At 38.7% G+C, this 18,230-nt stretch overlaps 1 protein-coding gene across 2 annotated transcripts in view; it reads left to right on the top strand.

Annotated features, from left to right (window-relative positions):
* Window positions 1-18,230, top strand: part of ARHGAP21 (Rho GTPase activating protein 21) — an 81,919-nt gene that overhangs the window by 57,157 nt on the left and 6,532 nt on the right. For both annotated transcript variants that reach the window (XM_065871381.1, XM_065871380.1), the window contains 12 exons: window positions 2,148-2,273; window positions 7,800-8,084; window positions 11,071-11,135; window positions 11,215-11,351; window positions 12,257-12,399; window positions 13,452-13,607; window positions 13,703-13,781; window positions 14,834-14,907; window positions 14,985-15,074; window positions 16,731-16,856; window positions 17,051-17,092; window positions 17,413-17,518. In XM_065871381.1, coding sequence (XP_065727453.1) covers window positions 2,148-2,273; window positions 7,800-8,084; window positions 11,071-11,135; window positions 11,215-11,351; window positions 12,257-12,399; window positions 13,452-13,607; window positions 13,703-13,781; window positions 14,834-14,907; window positions 14,985-15,074; window positions 16,731-16,856; window positions 17,051-17,092; window positions 17,413-17,518 — 1,429 coding nt within the window. The remainder of the gene's footprint in view (window positions 1-2,147; window positions 2,274-7,799; window positions 8,085-11,070; window positions 11,136-11,214; window positions 11,352-12,256; window positions 12,400-13,451; window positions 13,608-13,702; window positions 13,782-14,833; window positions 14,908-14,984; window positions 15,075-16,730; window positions 16,857-17,050; window positions 17,093-17,412; window positions 17,519-18,230) is intronic.

Genomic DNA, 18,230 nt, shown 5'->3' with positions numbered 1-18,230 from the left:
TTGTGATTTCTAAACATATTCATCAAATATACAGCAGTTTACACACATTGTGCTGATTTTTCTTATTTTGTAAGTTTACGGACAAATATTTAACTGCCCAGCAGTATGTTTTTTTTTCTATCCTCAACATTATTATTTCCTGCCTCCCCCCAATTCCCCCCAATACTATCCGCCCTGTCCTCTCTTGTCTATCCTTCCCTCATGCCTTTCCCTCAGTGAAACAATAAAAGCTGTTAGACAGGAATTTCCTTATTTTACCTTCTCCAGAAATACCAGGACCTTCATTTATACCCGCACTTTCTGCCTTCCTTACCCTTATCTTAATAAGTATCTTTTTACGTGGCACATTATCCTATTAACCACAAACACCCACGTTTCTGCTTTGGATTCCATCACTTTTCACTTTCTCAAGACCCCTGTCTCTTCTGCATAATCACTCTTTCCATTGGCTCAATCACCATCACATAGAAGCATGTGCTATGATTTCCTGTATTTAAAAGAAAAACCTTCCTCAAATCCACGTCCCCCTCTGTTTACTGCTCCGATTTACTCTTCCATTTTTCATAGCAAAATTCTTTGGGAAAAAAATTGTTGGTAGTTTCTACTTTCCCACATCACGTCTTTCTCACCCCACACGCATCAGAATGACACTGTTCAGGCCAAGGTTACCAGTGACACTCAGGTTCCAGAACAACTGGCTGCTTGGATTTTTCACTTATTTGACCTTTCAGGAGTATCCAACGTAATTTCCCACTTACTTCCTGAAACACTTTCTTCTGCTGGTTTCCATTTCTGCCTCTGTGTAATATTTAAAATGTTGGAAAGTCTAGAGCTGGTTCTGACTCCCCTTTCCTCTCCACCTACCATCATTTCCTTGGTGCTCCTACCCAGAGATCTCCCCGAGTGTATATTGCCAGCCTTGACCTCTTCCCCAAACTGAGGCTCATGTGGGCTCCTGCCCTGCACCATCACCATTTGGATGTTTAACAAGCAATTCAAGGTTTCCATGACTAAGTAGACCTCAGGGACCCCCCAGACATGTGTATCCCTCCTTTTCCCCCATCTGTCTAAGTCCGCTTCAATTTACCCACTTGTTCAAGCACCAGGTCTAGGAATGAAGCTTGTTTTTTCTTTTCCCTTTCAAGTACCGTCCGCTCTACCTCCAGAACATACCCTGAACCTATACCTTCCTCTCTGTCTTCACTTTCGCTACTTTAGTCCCAGCTGCCACCATCCCTCACCTGGATTCTCACAGTACCACCTCCTTTCATGGTTGTCCCTTTCAAATCCGTTCTCCAGGTAGCAAGCAGAGCAACCTTTCAGCTGTATGATCAGATGATGTTACTCTCTGATTCATCACTTCATGGCCTCCCGCACACTCCTGCCATAGCCTGAAGTACCCTGAACAATCTATAACTAGCTGTTTCTCTTACTTCCGTGGCAAAGTGAACATTTAAAATGATAACAGTGAGGGAATGCCCTCAGGGTCCATTGGTTAGGACTCTGCGCTTCCATGGCAGGGGTCACGGGTTCAATCCCTGGTTGGGGAGCTAAGATCCCACATGCCTTGATGTGGCCCAAAAAAAAAATGATAACAATGAATGTACATTCAGTAGCTATATATTCTCCCTGAATTTTTCTTTCCCCTGATCTTTCGTGGTTGCCTCTTTTTAAAACGTTTTCTCCGAATTTCATCTCACATGTTCTTTCTGCAGAGAGGTCTCACCTCAGCACCACCATTATAGCTGCTGCTCTGTTGTTCCTTATTGCGTCTCCCTGTTTCATTCTCCGAATGGCACTAATCACAATCTGATCATTTTCTTGTTTTATTTTTCTTTCTTCTTGGCCTTTTCCCACTAAAATGTGAGCTCTTGAGAGTAGGTAGATTATACTATTTCTATTATTTTTTAGTGGTTAAAAAAATTCCTTCAGGGGACTTTAAAAATGATGGTGGTCAATACCCATTTTTTTAAACAGCAAAACCAGAAATTTTTCTAATGTAATGGATAAAGTTAGGGTTTTTCAAAAATAGCCTTTCATTTGGAAGATTTAGTAAAAGACTTTTTCAGCAAAACAATTTCAACATGCAAGTACTTATAAAGAAAAAAGCTGACATTTTGCTATGTTTTCTTTGGCCTTTTCTATAGATCACAGACAGCCAAAAGTCTTCAGAAGATTCTGGATCCCGGAAAGATTCTTCCTCAGAGGTTTTCAGCGATGCTGCCAAGGAAGGGTGGCTTCATTTCAGGCCACTTGTCACTGATAGGGGCAAGGTAGTGTGTTTTCTCAGCTACTTGTGAGCGTGTGAAATGCAGGCCCTGAAAAATAAAGCATTAAGTCTCTATACATAAAACGGTAAAATAGCCAGAGTAAAGAGTGGAGAACATTTATAAGCATCTTTTTCTACATAAAGGAAAAGTTATTTTTACAAATTCTAATCAGAGATTTAATTTTATACCTTTTTCATCCTTTATATCAATTACATATGGAATATGTTGTCTTGCATCTTGTCAATGTAAAAGAGACATGGGAGTATTTAAGAAAGAACTCTGATTTTCTTTTTAAGTAGTTTATTACCCATGGATTATTACAGAGTAGTACTTTAGGGACCAGCAGTTCTCCATATTAATAATTAAAAAATTTTTATTCAGTATCTCCCAGTTTACTCAAGTTGCCTTTATTTTTTTCTTTTTTGAGTTTTTTTTTTTAACATCTTTATTGGAGTATAATTCCTTTACAATGGTGTGTTAGTTTCTGCTGTATAACAAAGTAAATCAGCTATACATGTACATACATCCCCATATCTCCTCCCTCTTGCGTCTCCCTCCCACCCTCCCTATCCCCGCCTCTAGGTGGTCACAAAGCACCGAGCTGATGTCCCTGTGCTATGCGGCTGCTTCCCACTAGCTATCTAGTGCTTCCCACTAGCTATCTATTTTACATTTGGTAGTGTATATATGTCCATTCCACTCTCACACTTTGTCCCAGCTTACCCTTCCCCCTCCTCATGTCCTCAAGTCCATTCATTAGAACCACTTTTTTTTTTTTTTTAAGATTCCAGATATATGTGTTAGCATACGGTATTTGTTTTTCTCTTCAAGACTTGCTTCACTCTGTATGTACAGTCTCTAGGTCCATCTACCTCACTACAAATAACTCAGTTTCATTTCTTTTTATGGCTGAATAATATTCCACTGTGTATATGTGCCACATCTTCTTCATCCATTCATCTGTCAGTGGACACTTAGATGCATTAATTGCTTCCATGTCCTGGCTATTGTAAATAGAACTGCAGTGAACACTGTGGTACGTGACTCTTTTTGAATTATGGTCTCCTCAGGGTATATGCCCAATAGTGGGATTGCTGGGTCATATGCTAGTTCTATTTAGATTTTTGAGGAAACTCCATACTTTTCTCCATAGTGGCTGTATCAATTTACATTCCCACCAACAGTGCAAGAGGGTTCCCTTTTCTCCACACCCTCTCCAGCATTTACTGTTTGTAGATTTTTTGATGACCATTCTGACTGGTGTGAGGTGAAACCTCATTGTAGTTTTGATTTGCATTTCTCTAATGATTAGTGATACTGAGCATCCTTTCATGTGTTTGTTGACAATCTGTATATCTTCTCTGGAGAAATGTCTATTTAGGTCTTCTGCCCATTTTTGGACTGGGTTGTTTGGTTTTTTTTTGATATTGAGCTGCTTGTATATTTTGGAGATGAATCTGTTGTCAGTGGCTTCGTTTGTAAATATTTTCTCCCATTCTGAGGATTCTCTTTTCATCTTGTTTATGGTTCCCTTTGCTGTGCAAAAGCGCTTAAGTTTCATTAGGTCCCATTTGTTTCTTTTTGTTTTTATTTCCATTTCTCTAGGAGATGGATCAAAAAGGATCTTGCTGGGATTTATGTCATGGAGTGTTCTGCCTATGTTTTCCTCTAAGAATTTTACAGTGTCTGGCCTTACATTTAGGTCTTTAATACATTTTGAGTTTATTTTTGTGTATGGTGTTAGGGAGTGTTCTAATTTCATTCTTTTCATGTAGCTGTCCAGTTTTCCCAGCACCACTTATTGAAGAGGCTGTCTTTTCCCCATTGTATATTCTTGCATCGTTTATCAAAGATAAGGTGACCATATGGGTGTGGGTTTATCTCTGGGCTTTCTATCCTGTTCCATTGATCTATATTTCTGTTTTTGTGCCAGTACCATACTGTCTTGATTAATGTATCTTTGTAGTATAGTCTGAAGTCAGGGAGCCTGATTCCTCCAGCTCCGTTTTTCCTTCACAAAATTGCTTTGGCTATTCGGGGTCTTTCGTGTTTCCATACAAATTGTGGAATTTTTTGTTCTAGTTCTGGGGAAAATGCCATTGTTAGTTTGATAGGGATTGCATTGAATCTGTAGATTGCTTTGGGTACTGTAGTCATTTTCACAATGTTGATTCTTCCAATCCAAGAATATGGTATATCTCTCCATCTGTTTGTATCATCTTTAATTTTTTTCATCAGTGACTTACAGTTTTCTACATACAGGTCTTTTGTCTCCTTAGGTAGGTTTATTCCTAGATATTTTATTCTTTTTGTTGCAATGGTAAATGGGAGTGTTTTCTTGATTTCATCTTCAGTTTTTTCATCATTAGTGTATAGGAATGCCAGAGATTTCTGTGCATTAATTCTGTATCCTGCTACTTTACCAAATTCATTGATTAGGTCTAGTAGTCTTCTGGTAGCATCTTTAGGATTCTCTGTGTATAGTATCATGTCATCTGCAAACAGTGACAGCTCTACTTCTTCTTTTCCGATTTGGATTCCTTTTATTTCTTTTTCTTCTCTGATTGCTGTGGCTAAAACTTCCAAAACTATGTTGAATAATAGTGGTGAGAGTGGGCAACCTTGTCTCGTTCCTGATCTTAGTGGAAATGGTTTCGGTGTTTCAACATCGAGAACGATGTTGGCTGTGGATTTGTCATATATAGCCTTTATTATGTTGAGGTAAGTTCCCTCTATGCCTGCTTTCTGGAGGGTTTTTTTTTTATCATAAATGGATGTTGAATTTTGTCAAAAGTGTTTTCTGCATCTATTGAGATGATCATACGGTTTTTCTCCTTCAGTCTGTTAATATTGTTTATCACATTGATTGATTTGCATATATTGAAGGATCCTTGCATCCCTGGGATAAACTCCATTTGATCACGGTGTATGATCCTTTTAATGTGCTGTTGGATTCCGTTTGCTAGTATTTTGCTGAGGATTTTTGCATCTATGTTCATCGGTGATATTGGCCTGTAGTTTTCTTTTTTTGTGACATCTTTGGTTTTGGTATCAGGGTGATGGTGGCCTCGTAGAATGAGTTTGGCAGTGTTCCTCCCTCTGCTATATTTTGGAATAGTCTGAGAAGGATAGGTGTTAGCTCTTCTCTAAATCTTTGATAGAATTTGCCTGTGAAGCCATCTGGTCCTGGGCTTTTGTTTTTTGGAAGATTTTTAATCACAGTTCAATTTCAGTGCTTGTGATTGGTCTGTTCATATTTTCTATTTTCCTGGTTCAGTCTCGGAAGGTTGTGCATTTTTAAGAATTTGTCAGTTTCTTCCAGGTTGTCCATTTTATTGGCATATAGTTGTTTGTAGTAATCTCTCATGATCCTTTGTATTTCTGCAGTGTCAGTTGTTAATTCTGCTTTATCATTTCTAATTCTGTTGATTTGAGTCTTCTCCCTGTTTTTCTTGATGAGTCTGGCTAATGGTTTATCAGTTTTGTTTACCTTCTCAAAGAACCAGCTTTTCGTTTTATTGATATTTGCTCTCATTTCCTTCATTTCTTTTTCATTTATTTCTGTTCTGATCTTTATGATTTCTTTTCTTCTGCTAACTATGCAATTTTTTTGTTCTTCTTTCTCTAATTCCTTTAGGTGTAAGGTTAGGTTTTTTATTTGAGTTGTTTCTTGAGGTAAGATTGTATTGCTATAAACTTCACTCTTAGGACTGCTTTTGCTGCGTCCCATAGGTTTTGGGTGTCGTGTTTTCATTTTCATTTGTTTTTAGGTATTTTTTGTTTTCCTCTTTGATTTCTTCAGTGATCTCTTGGTTATTTAGTAGTGTATTTTTTAGCCTCCATGTGTTTGTATTTTTTACAGATTTTTTTCCTGTAATTGATATCTAGTCTCATAGCGTTGTGGTCAGAACAGATTCTTGGTACAATTTCAATTTTCTTAAATTTACCAAGGCTTGTTTTTTGACCCAAGAATGTTCCATGAGCACTGGAGAAAAAAGTATAATCTGCTGTTTTTGGATGGAATGTCCTGTAAATACCAATTAAGTCCATCTTGTTTAATGTATCATTTAAAGCTTTTGTTTCCTTAATTTTTTTCATTTTGGATGATCTGTCCATTTGTGAAAGTGGGGTGTTAAAGTCCCCTACTGTGTTTGTGTTACTGTCGATTTCCCCTTTTATGGCTGTTAGCATTTGCCTTACGTATTGAGGTGCTCCTATGTTGCGTGCATAAATATTTATATTTGTTATATCGTATTCTTGGATAGATCCCCTGATCAGCATGTAGTATCCTTCTTTGTCTCTTGTAATAGTCTTTATTTTAAAGTGTATTTTGTCTGATATGAGAGTTGCTACTCCAGCTTTCTTTTGATTTCCATTTGCATGGAATATCTTTTTCCACCCCCTCACTTTCAGTCTGTATGTGTACCTAGGTCTGAAGCGGGTCTCTTGTACCCAACATATATACAGATATTGTTTTTGTATTCATTCAGCCAGTCTATGTCTTTTAGTTGGAGCATTTAATCCATTTACATTTAAGGTAGTTATCGATATGTATGTTCCTATTACCATTTTCTTAATTGTTTTGGGTTTGTTATTGTAAGTCTTTGCCTTCTCTTGTGTTTCCTGCCTAGAGAAGTTCCTTTAGCATTTGTTGTAGAGATGGTTTGGTGGTGCCGAATTCTCTTAACTTCTGTTTGTCTTTAAAGGTTTTAATTTTTCCGTCAAATCTGAATGAGATCCTTGCTGAGTAGAGTAATCTTGGTTGTAGGTTTTTCCCTTTCATCACTTTAAACATGTCCTGCCACTTCCTTCTGGCTTGCAGAGTTTCAAGTTGCCTTTATAATAATTTTATTGTTTCCCCTTATTTTATAAATATAGAGGTATTTAAATGAATATCAATATCAATATATGCTTCATTAAATAGATAACAATATAAGAAAAACTTCATCAGAAAATTTTCTACAATATCTGTGTAGCTTAATTTATAAGAAAACTTTAATACCGTCAAAAGAGTATCAAATTTTTTTTCAGAAAACCCATCTTGCATGTTGTTGCTTGACCGTATAAAGTTGATCAGTTTTGTTAACTAAATTCATTACGTCTGCATATCCTTTTGGGATTAGTTTTTTCAGTGTTTGTCATTTGCATGATCTAAGACTTGTCTTAAGCCTTGCTTTCACTCAGAATTTTTCTGACTGACCTTTTTCCTCATTTTCTATTCCGTTAGCATTTTTTATATATTTTACTACACTCGCTTTATCCTAATTAACTTTGTTCATTTTATTTTCTCAACCCAATTAAAGTTGAGATTTCATTGCCCTTGATTGTGATAGGAATACATTACCCAACTTGGTTTACGTTCCACACTTTTTGTCTTTCCTGCCCTAACAAATACATATTGACGTAAAGCAGGCATCTGCCACGTTGGGTATACATTTAAGTGTGTTAACAGTGTTGCTAGATGCATCTGTCCTGTCACTAAGATTTAGCCAAGTGTTGAGTATGCCTGATCTGTCTCATGTTCTCCAGCGAGTTGGTGGAAGTATTCGACCATGGAAGCAGATGTATGTTGTACTTCGGGGCCATTCGCTGTACCTGTACAAAGATAAACAAGAACAGACGACTCCGTCTGAAGAGGAGCAGCCCATCAGTGTTAACGCTTGCTTAATAGACATCTCTTACAGCGAGACCAAGAGGAAAAATGTCTTTCGACTCACCACGTCTGACTGTGAGTGCCTGTTTCAGGCTGAAGACAGGGACGACATGCTAGCCTGGATCAAGAGCATCCAGGAGAGCAGCAACTTAAATGAGGAGGTTAGTGTCCAAAACGACATTGATAAAACTGACGCTGTCGCAACATTTTCTTTTTAAAGGAGACTGAAAGAATCTGATACATCATTTAAAAAAAATTATAACGTGCTATCTTCACTTAAAAATAGTTGATCAGGGCTTCCCTGGTGGCTCAGTGGTTAAGAATCCGCCTGCCAATGCCGGGGACACGGGTTCGAGCCCTGGTCCAGGAAGATCCCACATGCCGCGGAGCAACTCAGGCCCGTGCACCACAGCTACTGAGCCTGCGCTCTAGAGCCCGCGAGCCACAACTACTGAGCCCGTGTGCCTAGAGCCTGTGCTCCACAGCAAGAGAAGCCACCGTAGTGAGAAGCTTCTGCACCACAATGAAGAGTAGCCCCCGTTTGCAGCAACTAGAGAAAGCCCGCACGCAGCAATGAAGACGCAACTCAGCCAAAAATAAATAAATGAAATAAATTAATTAAAGAAAAAAAAAGTTGATCAGAGGGAAAATTCAGGGACTTCCCTGGCAGTTCAGTGGTTAGGACTCTGTGCTTCCACTGCCAAGGGAACAGGTTCGATCCATGTTTGAGGAACTAAGATTCCACCAGCCACACGGTGCTGCCAAAAAAAAAAGGAAAACTCAAGTGTACCTATATTATATTATTTTCACTTATTGGGAAAATCACCATTACTGACCTAGAAAAGCAGATTATTCATACATGCTGCATACCTTCTCAGAAGCAGTGAAGCACTGAGCAGAGACCTAGGTTCCTAGTCCTGGTCATTACCTTTGTGACTGAATAATTCCAGATCTGTTTCTTTGTGTCAAAACCAGGGTTGTTGTGGGCTTAAGTTACAGCGAAAATGCATCTCCAAACAAATTGCTGTGTAAATGCAGAGACACTGATAGCATGATTCTTGTTAATGAAATTATGCAGGCAAGAATATCATATAGCCTACTGTAATACAGTAATTGGTTTCTAAGAAAACTTGTAGTATCAGAAATCATGTTATAAGCCACCTTTTCTTTTTAATAAGGAGAGTTTCTGACTCACAACCATCAAGTTATTTTTTACAGCAGAACTTTCAGTAGTGAAGATTTTTTTTTTAAGTGAAGATTTTTTTTTTGCGGTACAGGGGTCTCTCACTGTTGTGGCCTCTCCCGTTGCGGAGCACAGGCTCCGGAGGCGCAGGCTCAGCGGCCATGGCTCACAGGCCCAGCCGCTCCACGGCATGTGGGATCTTCCCGGACCAGGGCATGAACTCGTGTCCCCAGCATTGGCAGGTGGACTCTCAACCACCACGCCACCAGGGAAGCCCAAGATTTTTTTTTTAAGTGTACATAACTGTAAACTTTACAGAGCAGATTCAGCAATGATTAAGTCTAGATTTTGCTCAAGGGTGCCTTTTTCATATCATCAGCAGTTTTTCTTAGACGTTATTCTCCTTTGCGTGCCCATTGTTATGACAAAAAAAAAAACCCACAAGGTTCTTTCCCCCTACTTTCCCATTACAGTATGCAGGAATACCTACATTAACCATGAAGTTACGCAAATTATGTTCTCGAATTCTGTCATTTCCATTATATCCAATTCAAGTCATGAAAACTTAGAACATAGGAAAATGCCTGTACTTTTTCTCGTCTGACAGTTTACACTCTACCTTGTTTGTCGTGAACAACGAATACCAGATCCATATCAATACAGCCCTTTTTCTACAACCACCGCTATAAAGAGACATCAGACCTGAGTTTTGGCAGAGTAAACAGGGAGAATCACAACTTGGGTGTAGATTTCAGCTTTAAGTAGCAGTTCAAAGGAGTTCCTGTTTGATCAGCCCCTGCTCTATGGCCAGGTGTCCTGCTGGGCAGTAGATGACTTCATCTTTGAGACATAGGGCTTTTTTAGAAATTGAATGAAGTGATGCTTATGAAGAACGCACCCCAGTGTCTGGTAGGTCATGAACATGTACTTCATGTCAGCCATTATAGCATCATCACTATCATCTGATTCTAAGACACGGGTGTTTTCACCGAGTTTTATAGCTAAGAAAGTAATAATTCACCGAGCATATACCATATGGCAGTCACTCTTTTAAGCATTTTATGTCAGTTAATTTCAGCAACCATATGAATGTGTCTTATTATTATCATCACCATGTTTCAAACAAGGGAACTTTGTGGCAAAGAGAAGTTAAGTAATTTCCCCAGGGTCACACAGCTCAGAATTGTCAAGCAGTCTTATTCTAGATCTTAACCATATCCTCTTTCAGTTGGTAAATGAGAAGAATCTATTTGAATTCGAGAATTTATAAAGTCTGTATTCTTTGTAAATTGTAACTTTCGCTATGACCAAAACGAGACAAGTAAAAAAAATACTTGCGGACACATGTCAATTTATAATTGGAACCAGTAGGGAAAAAAAAAATCATCTCCTTATGGTCAACTCTGAGTTTTCCATGTAGCATATTATTGAGGTTAACTTGTTGAGGTTAATAAAGCCACGTCTGAGCTTTTTTCTTCTGCTAATATAACTGTCACTTCTGATACTAATTGACCCTTAGTCTCACTGTTCCTATCAATTAATCATTAACACATTTTGGCAGTATTCCATCTTTTATCCAACTGTATTATTTTGAAACGCTGATCATTCTTTCTGGTATTAGCGAGAGAAAAAACTGGCTCACTGCCTCCCAGTCATTTATTAAAAACCCCAGATCAATTCAGTAAGTTTGAACACTGGCTACTTGCTGGTACTAGTCTAGGTGTTGCTGGGGTACAGAAAATACACAGAAGACTCTTGGCAGTGGCAGAGGCACTTGAACGTTTGTCACTTAGTGAAGTTAGGTCATGATTTGAATAGAGCTTTAAAAACAACTCCATGGAGTCTCTATTGAATAAGCAAAGTAGTACAGTATAGAGCTCCCCCCTGCCCCCCAGAAAGAGTAGGATCCTTATTTAGGGAGTTTAGAGTTGACTTTCTAATTCTACCTTCTATTTATTCTGTAGGACACTGGAGTTACTAACAGGGATCTGATTAGTCGAAGAATAAAAGAATACAACAGTCTGATGAGGTGAGAATCCCACCATGCCTGCAGGTTAACTGGGATGTAAAATACGTACTTGGTCAGAAATGTTCCTTTCTTTCAGCAGCAAAGCAGAGCAGTTGCCAAAGACCCCTCGCCAGAGTCTCAGCATCCGGCAGACTCTACTCGGTGCTAAAGCAGAGCCTCGGACTCAAAGTCCACACTCCCCCAAGGAAGAGTCAGAAAGGAAGCTTCTCAGTAAAGGTACTGATATCAGCATTCCTAGATAAATTTAGGATTTAAAATTGGGTTTGTAGTAAATCAACTATACTTAAGTAAAAAAAAAAAAAATTTTTTTTTTTTAAATAAAATTGGGATTTTAAAGGTGTTTTCATGTTTTTCTGTGCCTTTTCTGCGGACCTCAGCTCAGGGTGAGCTAACCCAGAGATCACTGGGGGCCTGGTCCAGGCTGGTGGGGCCTTTCCCTTAAGCTGGGGTCCAAGACACCAGTTCTTTTTTTTTTTTGCGGTATGTGGACCTCTCACTGTTGTGGCCTCTACCGTTGCGGAGCACAGGCTCCGGACACGCAGGCTCGGCGGCCATGGCTCACGGGCCCAGCCGCTCCACGGCATGTGGGATCTTCCCGGACCGGGGCACGAACCCGTGTCCCCTGCATCGGCAGGCGGACTCTCAACCACTGCGCCACCAGGGAAGCCCAACACACCAGTTCTTATAATAAAGATCAAGTGAAGGAAAATACAACACATACATGTATGTCAAAAACTGCCAATTTGATAAATGCAGAGGATCCAGATGCTTTCGTTTTGAAATAAAACCATTATGTTTACTTTTGCTAAAATCTCACTATAAAGATGTCACATTAATTCTATTGTCTTGACTGTTTTAAAGAAAATCATGGTACAGATTGTCAAAGGGTGAAGAAGCAGAATTGATTTGTACTAAATTACATGGAGGGTTGAAAGGAGTGCTATATCAGGAAGAGAATAGAATAGAATAGAATATGTTTGATACATAAAGGATATGTTATTTATAGCTATACAGGACTCTGATTTATATAAATATTGATAAAGGATCTTTAAAGTCATGATTTAAACACTCTTGTTTCTATTTTCTTTTCATGTCATTTTCTTTTGAATAACGATCAAAAGATGACACTAGTCCCCCAAAAGACAAAGGCACATGGAGAAAAGGCATTCCAAGTATTATGAGAAAGACATTTGAAAAAAAGCCTACTGCTACAGGAACGTTCGGGGTCAGACTGGATGACTGCCCACCAGCTCATACTAATCGGGTAAGACACCAGCCCGCCAGATTTCCTAAAGCCATTAATTCAGCCGTCGTCATAACAGGACCCGAGTACACAGCCGTGCAGGTCACAGGGGGTATCTGTCCATCTGTTGAGTATTTTCCTCTTCTTAACAGACCTTAGTTTCTCTAAGCATGTCTGACCTGTACGGGTGTATGGAGTAATTTTATCTATAATGCTTTTTTCTAATGTGTTGACTCTGAAATAGAATAATTATTCAATGGCTAAGAATGTATCTGAAACTATCAGTAAGAAGTCATTTTCAAGTCGTGTGTGTTTCTGTTTTCAGCATTTTAAAAGAAGGATGGGAACAAGAGTCTGAATAAGAAAGTGTGATAAATGTAAATGTGTGCGCGTGTGTGTGCGCATGTGTGCGCGTGTGTGCGCGTGTATGTGTGTGTGTGCGCGTGCGTGTGTTTACAATGCCCACGTTAGGATTCATATCGTGAGTGGATGGATGTTCTTCTTTCCCCCTCCTCTTCCCCGTCCCCCTTCTTTTATTCAACTGAACTGTTGCCACATTCTCCCTACTCGCTCTTGTTTCTTCTTTAGACTATTATCTCCCTGTGGGGCCTCCTCTTTCAGTCTTGACCTATTCATTCTCTTTCCACTGACTCAACTATCTCTTGCTGGTTTTTTTTTTTTTTTTTTTTTTTGCGGTACGCGGGCCTCTCACTGTTGTGGCCTCTCCCGTCGCGGAGCACAGGCTCCGGACGCGCAGGCTCAGCGGCCATGGCTCACGGGCCCAGCCGCTCCGCGGCATGTGGGATCTTCCCGGACCGGGGCGCAGACCCGTGTCCCCTGCATCGGCAGGCGGACTCTCAACCACTGCGCCACCAGGGAAGCCCCTCTTGCTGGTTTTGTCTCTTCCCAGTTCTCCAGTGTTTCTATTCTTTATTTTCTCTGTATCAAATAACAGCAATTTATATACTGTTTCCTTTTGGATGAAAAGGGCCTTTTAGCTACGATATGTATCTACTAACTGAAGATAAACATTCATGCTGTGTTAAATAAAATGCTTATTTCTTGTTTTGCAGTATATTCCATTAATAGTTGACATATGTTGCAAATTAGTTGAAGAAAGAGGTCTTGAATATACAGGTATTTATAGAGTTCCTGGGAACAATGCAGCCATCTCAAGTATGCAGGAGGAACTCAACAAGGGAATGGCTGATATTGATATACAAGACGATGTAAGTTTGCGTATTTCTATTTGAATAACTGGTGTGTGTTTTTTTCCTTTGCGGTATTGACTACAAAAATACGGTATTTTTATTTTGGTACCTAGAAATGGCGAGATTTGAACGTGATAAGCAGTTTACTAAAATCCTTCTTCAGAAAACTCCCTGAACCACTTTTCACAAACGGTGAGTTAACCCCACCAGAGGCACCGATGCAACAGTTGGACGTTACATTGTTGGGAAACCACAGCATATTAGATTGAACCGGGGGAAAATAGTTTTGTCAAAAGAAACAGGAGGTTTTGTTTAGTTCTTACTTGTATACAAAGCACAATCATGTCCTATTTTTTGTCATTTGGATGTTTTTTTCCTCCTGATACATTTCAGTGAAAAACAGTTTATAAAACGTTGTTAAAGTTCAGTAAAAATATATATTATCCTGTTCATTCATGTTTACAGCTGAGTTGAAAATATGTTATTATTGTTCTCAGTGAAAAGCCTTCAGGCATAATAAGGTACAATTAGTAGAAAAGCATTTTTTTCAGCCAAGCCAACTATTTGACTTAGATAAGACCTTGTAGTAGATGTTGCAGTGCGGGGAGAGAAAGGGGACAGACTGTGTAAATACAGGCTCTACCCTCAGAGAACTCACATTTTAGGGAATTTCCTTTGTTTGATAAGGCCTAGAGGAATCATTAAAAACTATAGTAGTTTTATTTTATTTTATTTTATTTTTTATAAATTTATTTATGGCTGCATTGGGTCTTCGTTGCTGCTCACGGGCTGTTTCTGGTTGCAGCGAGCAGGGGCTACTCTTCGTTGCGGTGCGCAGGCTTCTCATCGCGGTGGCTTCTCTTGTTGCAGAGCACGGGCTCTAGGCACGCGGGCTTCAGTACTTGTGGCACACGGGCTTAGTAGTTGTGGCTCATGGGCTCTAGAGTGCAGGCTCAGTAGCTGTGGCCCACGGGCTTGGTTGCTCCGTGGCCTGTGGCATCTTCCTGGACCAGGGCTCGAACCCGTGTCCCCTGCATTGGCAGGTGGATTCTTAACCACTGTGCCACCAGGGAAGCCCCTATAGTAGTTTTAGGACAACATTTCAAAGGCTATTTGGGGGTCTTCCCCACTATTTTTTTCTTTTTAATTGTGGTTTGAAATTGAACCTTAAAGGGAAACTAGATTACAGCTCACCTAAACAATTTAAGATGAATTTGTTTTTTTTTTGTTCTTACTGTTGTCAGATAAATATGCCGACTTTATTGAAGCCAATCGTAAGGAAGATCCTCTAGATCGTCTGAAAACATTAAAAAGACTAGTAGGTATTATTTTATATTTTTGGAGGTACAACAAAAGTTCAGCATTTAAATCCATCATGAAAATAATATGTTTCAGATTCATGATTTGCCCGAACATCATTATGAAACACTCAAGTTTCTTTCGGCTCATCTGAAGACAGTGGCAGAAAATTCAGAAAAAAATAAGGTGTGTAAACTGTTTATTGAAGAGATGTACTTTCAGTGGCTTTAGTTGACAAGATGTACTTCACTGCTTCATGTGAAATAGTCAAAAATAGGTTATAATTAAACAGAAGCTCTAAAATACATCATACTGGTGATCACGTCCCTTTAAAGATCACTCTTAAAAGCAAAAGATCCCCAAAATATGAATTGTTGTTTTTTCAAGACATTTTCTTTTATGTTTATCCAGCAAGAAAAATGAAAAAGTCAGAAATTTTACTTCTTTTATTTTTCAACTGTATATTAATATTTTGAATGGGCAGTATTTGCACAAACAACAGTACAAATGTATCAAATGGTATACAGTGAAAAACAACAGACATTTTCTTTTTTTGTTTTGTTTCATTTAGATTTAGCAGATAAATTGTTTTGGTTTTGTTTTCATACCACCATATTACCTTTATCAAACACAACAAAATTTACTATTCCATCGTATTATCTAGTAGTCTGTTCACGTGTAGCTTTTCCTGATTGGTTTAAAGAAATATCTTTTGGATGAATATTGTATGATTTTACTCACATGGAATAAAAAAAAAAAACCACACACAAAATAAATGAACAAACCAAACGAAAACAACACATAGATACAGGGAACACAGTAGTGGTTACCAGAGGGGAAGGGGCAGGGGTGCAGGGGAGGGTGAAAGGGTAAGGGGGATCAACTGTCTGGTGATGGATAGAAACTAAATTTTTGGTGTGGATCCCAAGACCAGTTTGATTTTTCTTTTTTTTTTTGAGTTCCACAATGGTTTTTTACCCTCTTGTATGTTTTTGGGATTGGTTATTTAATATTTTAATCAAACCCTAAGGTCAAAAAATTACACCAGATACTTATAAGATATAACAAAGAAAAACAAAAGGTTTGCACCTTTGACAATCAGGTACTTAAACAGGAGTAAAAACTATCATGGAAGGAAACATACAAACATATAGGCATGTAATACTGAGGTGTTCATTGGTACAAGGATAAGCAACAAGCTTTGGAAGTCTTGGTTGAAGTAAAATTTTTATCAAAAGAATATTTTCAGACATTAGTTTTTACATATTCATGATCTTAATGTACTACTCAGGCAAATTTGGAAATTTTTATGTATCTCTTTCCATTTGTTTAGTTTTTGAGGGGAGAGGTTTTCCCTATTCTTTTGCAAGTTTTATTCCCTTTGATTTTAATATTTTTGTCAGTTGATTCAGCTTTATTAATACTTATTTTTGGCTGAGGTGCACGGCTTGTGGGATCTTAGTTCCCTGACCGGGGATGGAACCTGTACCCGCTGCCTTGGAAGTGTGGAGCCCTAACCACTGGACTGCCAGGGAATTCCCTGTAATACTAGTTTTGAACCAGATCAATTGTTTTCAATCAAAGACTTCCTGGAAAAAACAAATGCCAATTAAGTATTGTATGTTGTCATTAAAGCAAGAAAAAGAATTTGCATATAGATCAGTTTATGGAAACTCTAACCCTGAAGCATTATTTTTTTTTACACACATCAGTCAACCATTCTTTGAATTCCTTTTCATCAAAAGAGTCTTTCAGAAGTAAAATGCCAAGCATGCAATGGGAATTTAAGCCTACTTTCTTAAGAAAAGTTGTGATATTTTCTAATACCATCCTCTGTTGCAGATGGAACCCAGAAACCTAGCCATAGTGTTTGGTCCAACTCTCGTGAGGACCTCTGAGGATAACATGACGCACATGGTCACTCACATGCCAGACCAGTACAAGATCGTAGAGACGCTTATCCAGCACGTAAGTCCAGGCTTCGGCTCATCGAGAACATTCTTTTTCATGAGCAGCTGATGGTTGGTAGGGCAGAATTTGGTTATACTTTTTTTTTTTTTCCTAAGAGAATTACCTTTTTTTCTGTGCTATCCTCCAAAATATAGATCTCTGTAGGGGGTTATTTAATTTCTCTTTTTCACCTTTTTTATTTTAAATTTTAGCATGACTGGTTTTTCACAGAAGAAGGTGCTGAAGAACCTCTTGTAAGTATTGTCCGTCAGCATTTGTACTCTGTTCTTCTCATTTGGGACACACAAGATCCTGATCCTACAACTGTGTCACCTTCCTGCTTTGTATGCTATTGTCTGCTTTGCACCCCGAAAGCAGGTCTATAGCGCCTCAGTTTCTGGTCCAATGAAAATCCAAGTATGATACTTATTTGGTAATTAATTATATGCAAATAATGTAAAAAATTAAGCATATGTCCTCCACTCAGTAATGTGTCTTTTACTAAATGTTGTTTGAATTTTAAAGAAAGTATCTTTGAAGAGATGATGAAGAGATCTTTGTTTATTAACCATAGACAACAGTGCAGGAGGAAAACACAGTAGACTCCCAGCCAGTGCCAAACATAGATCATTTACTCACCAACATTGGAAGGACAGGCGTCTCCCCTGGAGATGTATCAGGTAACTCTTGCCTGGGCAGTATTGATCTCTAGGTTAAAAGCTAAATTCTTATAACATGAAAGAGCAAATCAATCATAAGTAACAATTCACTCTGATTTTTTTTCCTTTTCCTCTTCTTTTTTTCCCTTTCCACTAATAAAAATGATGTAATCTTCCTCTTCTGATCGATCTGAATTATCTTCCAGTGACTGTAATGCCGTTGGCAGTGCATGGAGTTGTAATGCTTGTCGGAAAGGAAATAGGAGGGAAAATGAGCATGCGAACCACTGTTTTGTGCTTTTTTTTTAATTCACAGTTTCCATGTAATAGTCATCACAAGGTAAAGCAGATACACGCTACTGAGTATGTGGTTGCTGTGATGGCAGAAAGTATGAGTAGTTCTTACTCTTGAGCTGGACGTTCTGTTGAAAAAGCAGCCAATTAAATACGTAAAATGCTCATGGGCCCCATTCCCAGAAATGCAGTATATCATCTTGTCACTACAGAGGTCACCGTAAAAGTCAATTTCTTTGACATTTTCTTCTGTCTTCTATTGCCACCCTCATGTTCGGTGAAGTATCAGTTCTAATAGGCTCTTTCGATGCAAATTTTCTCCTGCCAAACTGTTGCACTAACCTAGCATGTTTTACACCATGTTCTCCCTTTGTCTCTAGTTCTTGTTTTAGTCCTAAAGGGTTTTCTTTCCAGCACTTACTGACACAGGCAAATCTAT

This window comes from Phocoena phocoena, chromosome 2 (genome assembly GCF_963924675.1).
Source record: "Phocoena phocoena chromosome 2, mPhoPho1.1, whole genome shotgun sequence".
Lineage (NCBI taxonomy): Eukaryota > Metazoa > Chordata > Mammalia > Artiodactyla > Phocoenidae > Phocoena > Phocoena phocoena.
This window is presented reverse-complemented; position numbering and strand designations above follow the sequence as displayed.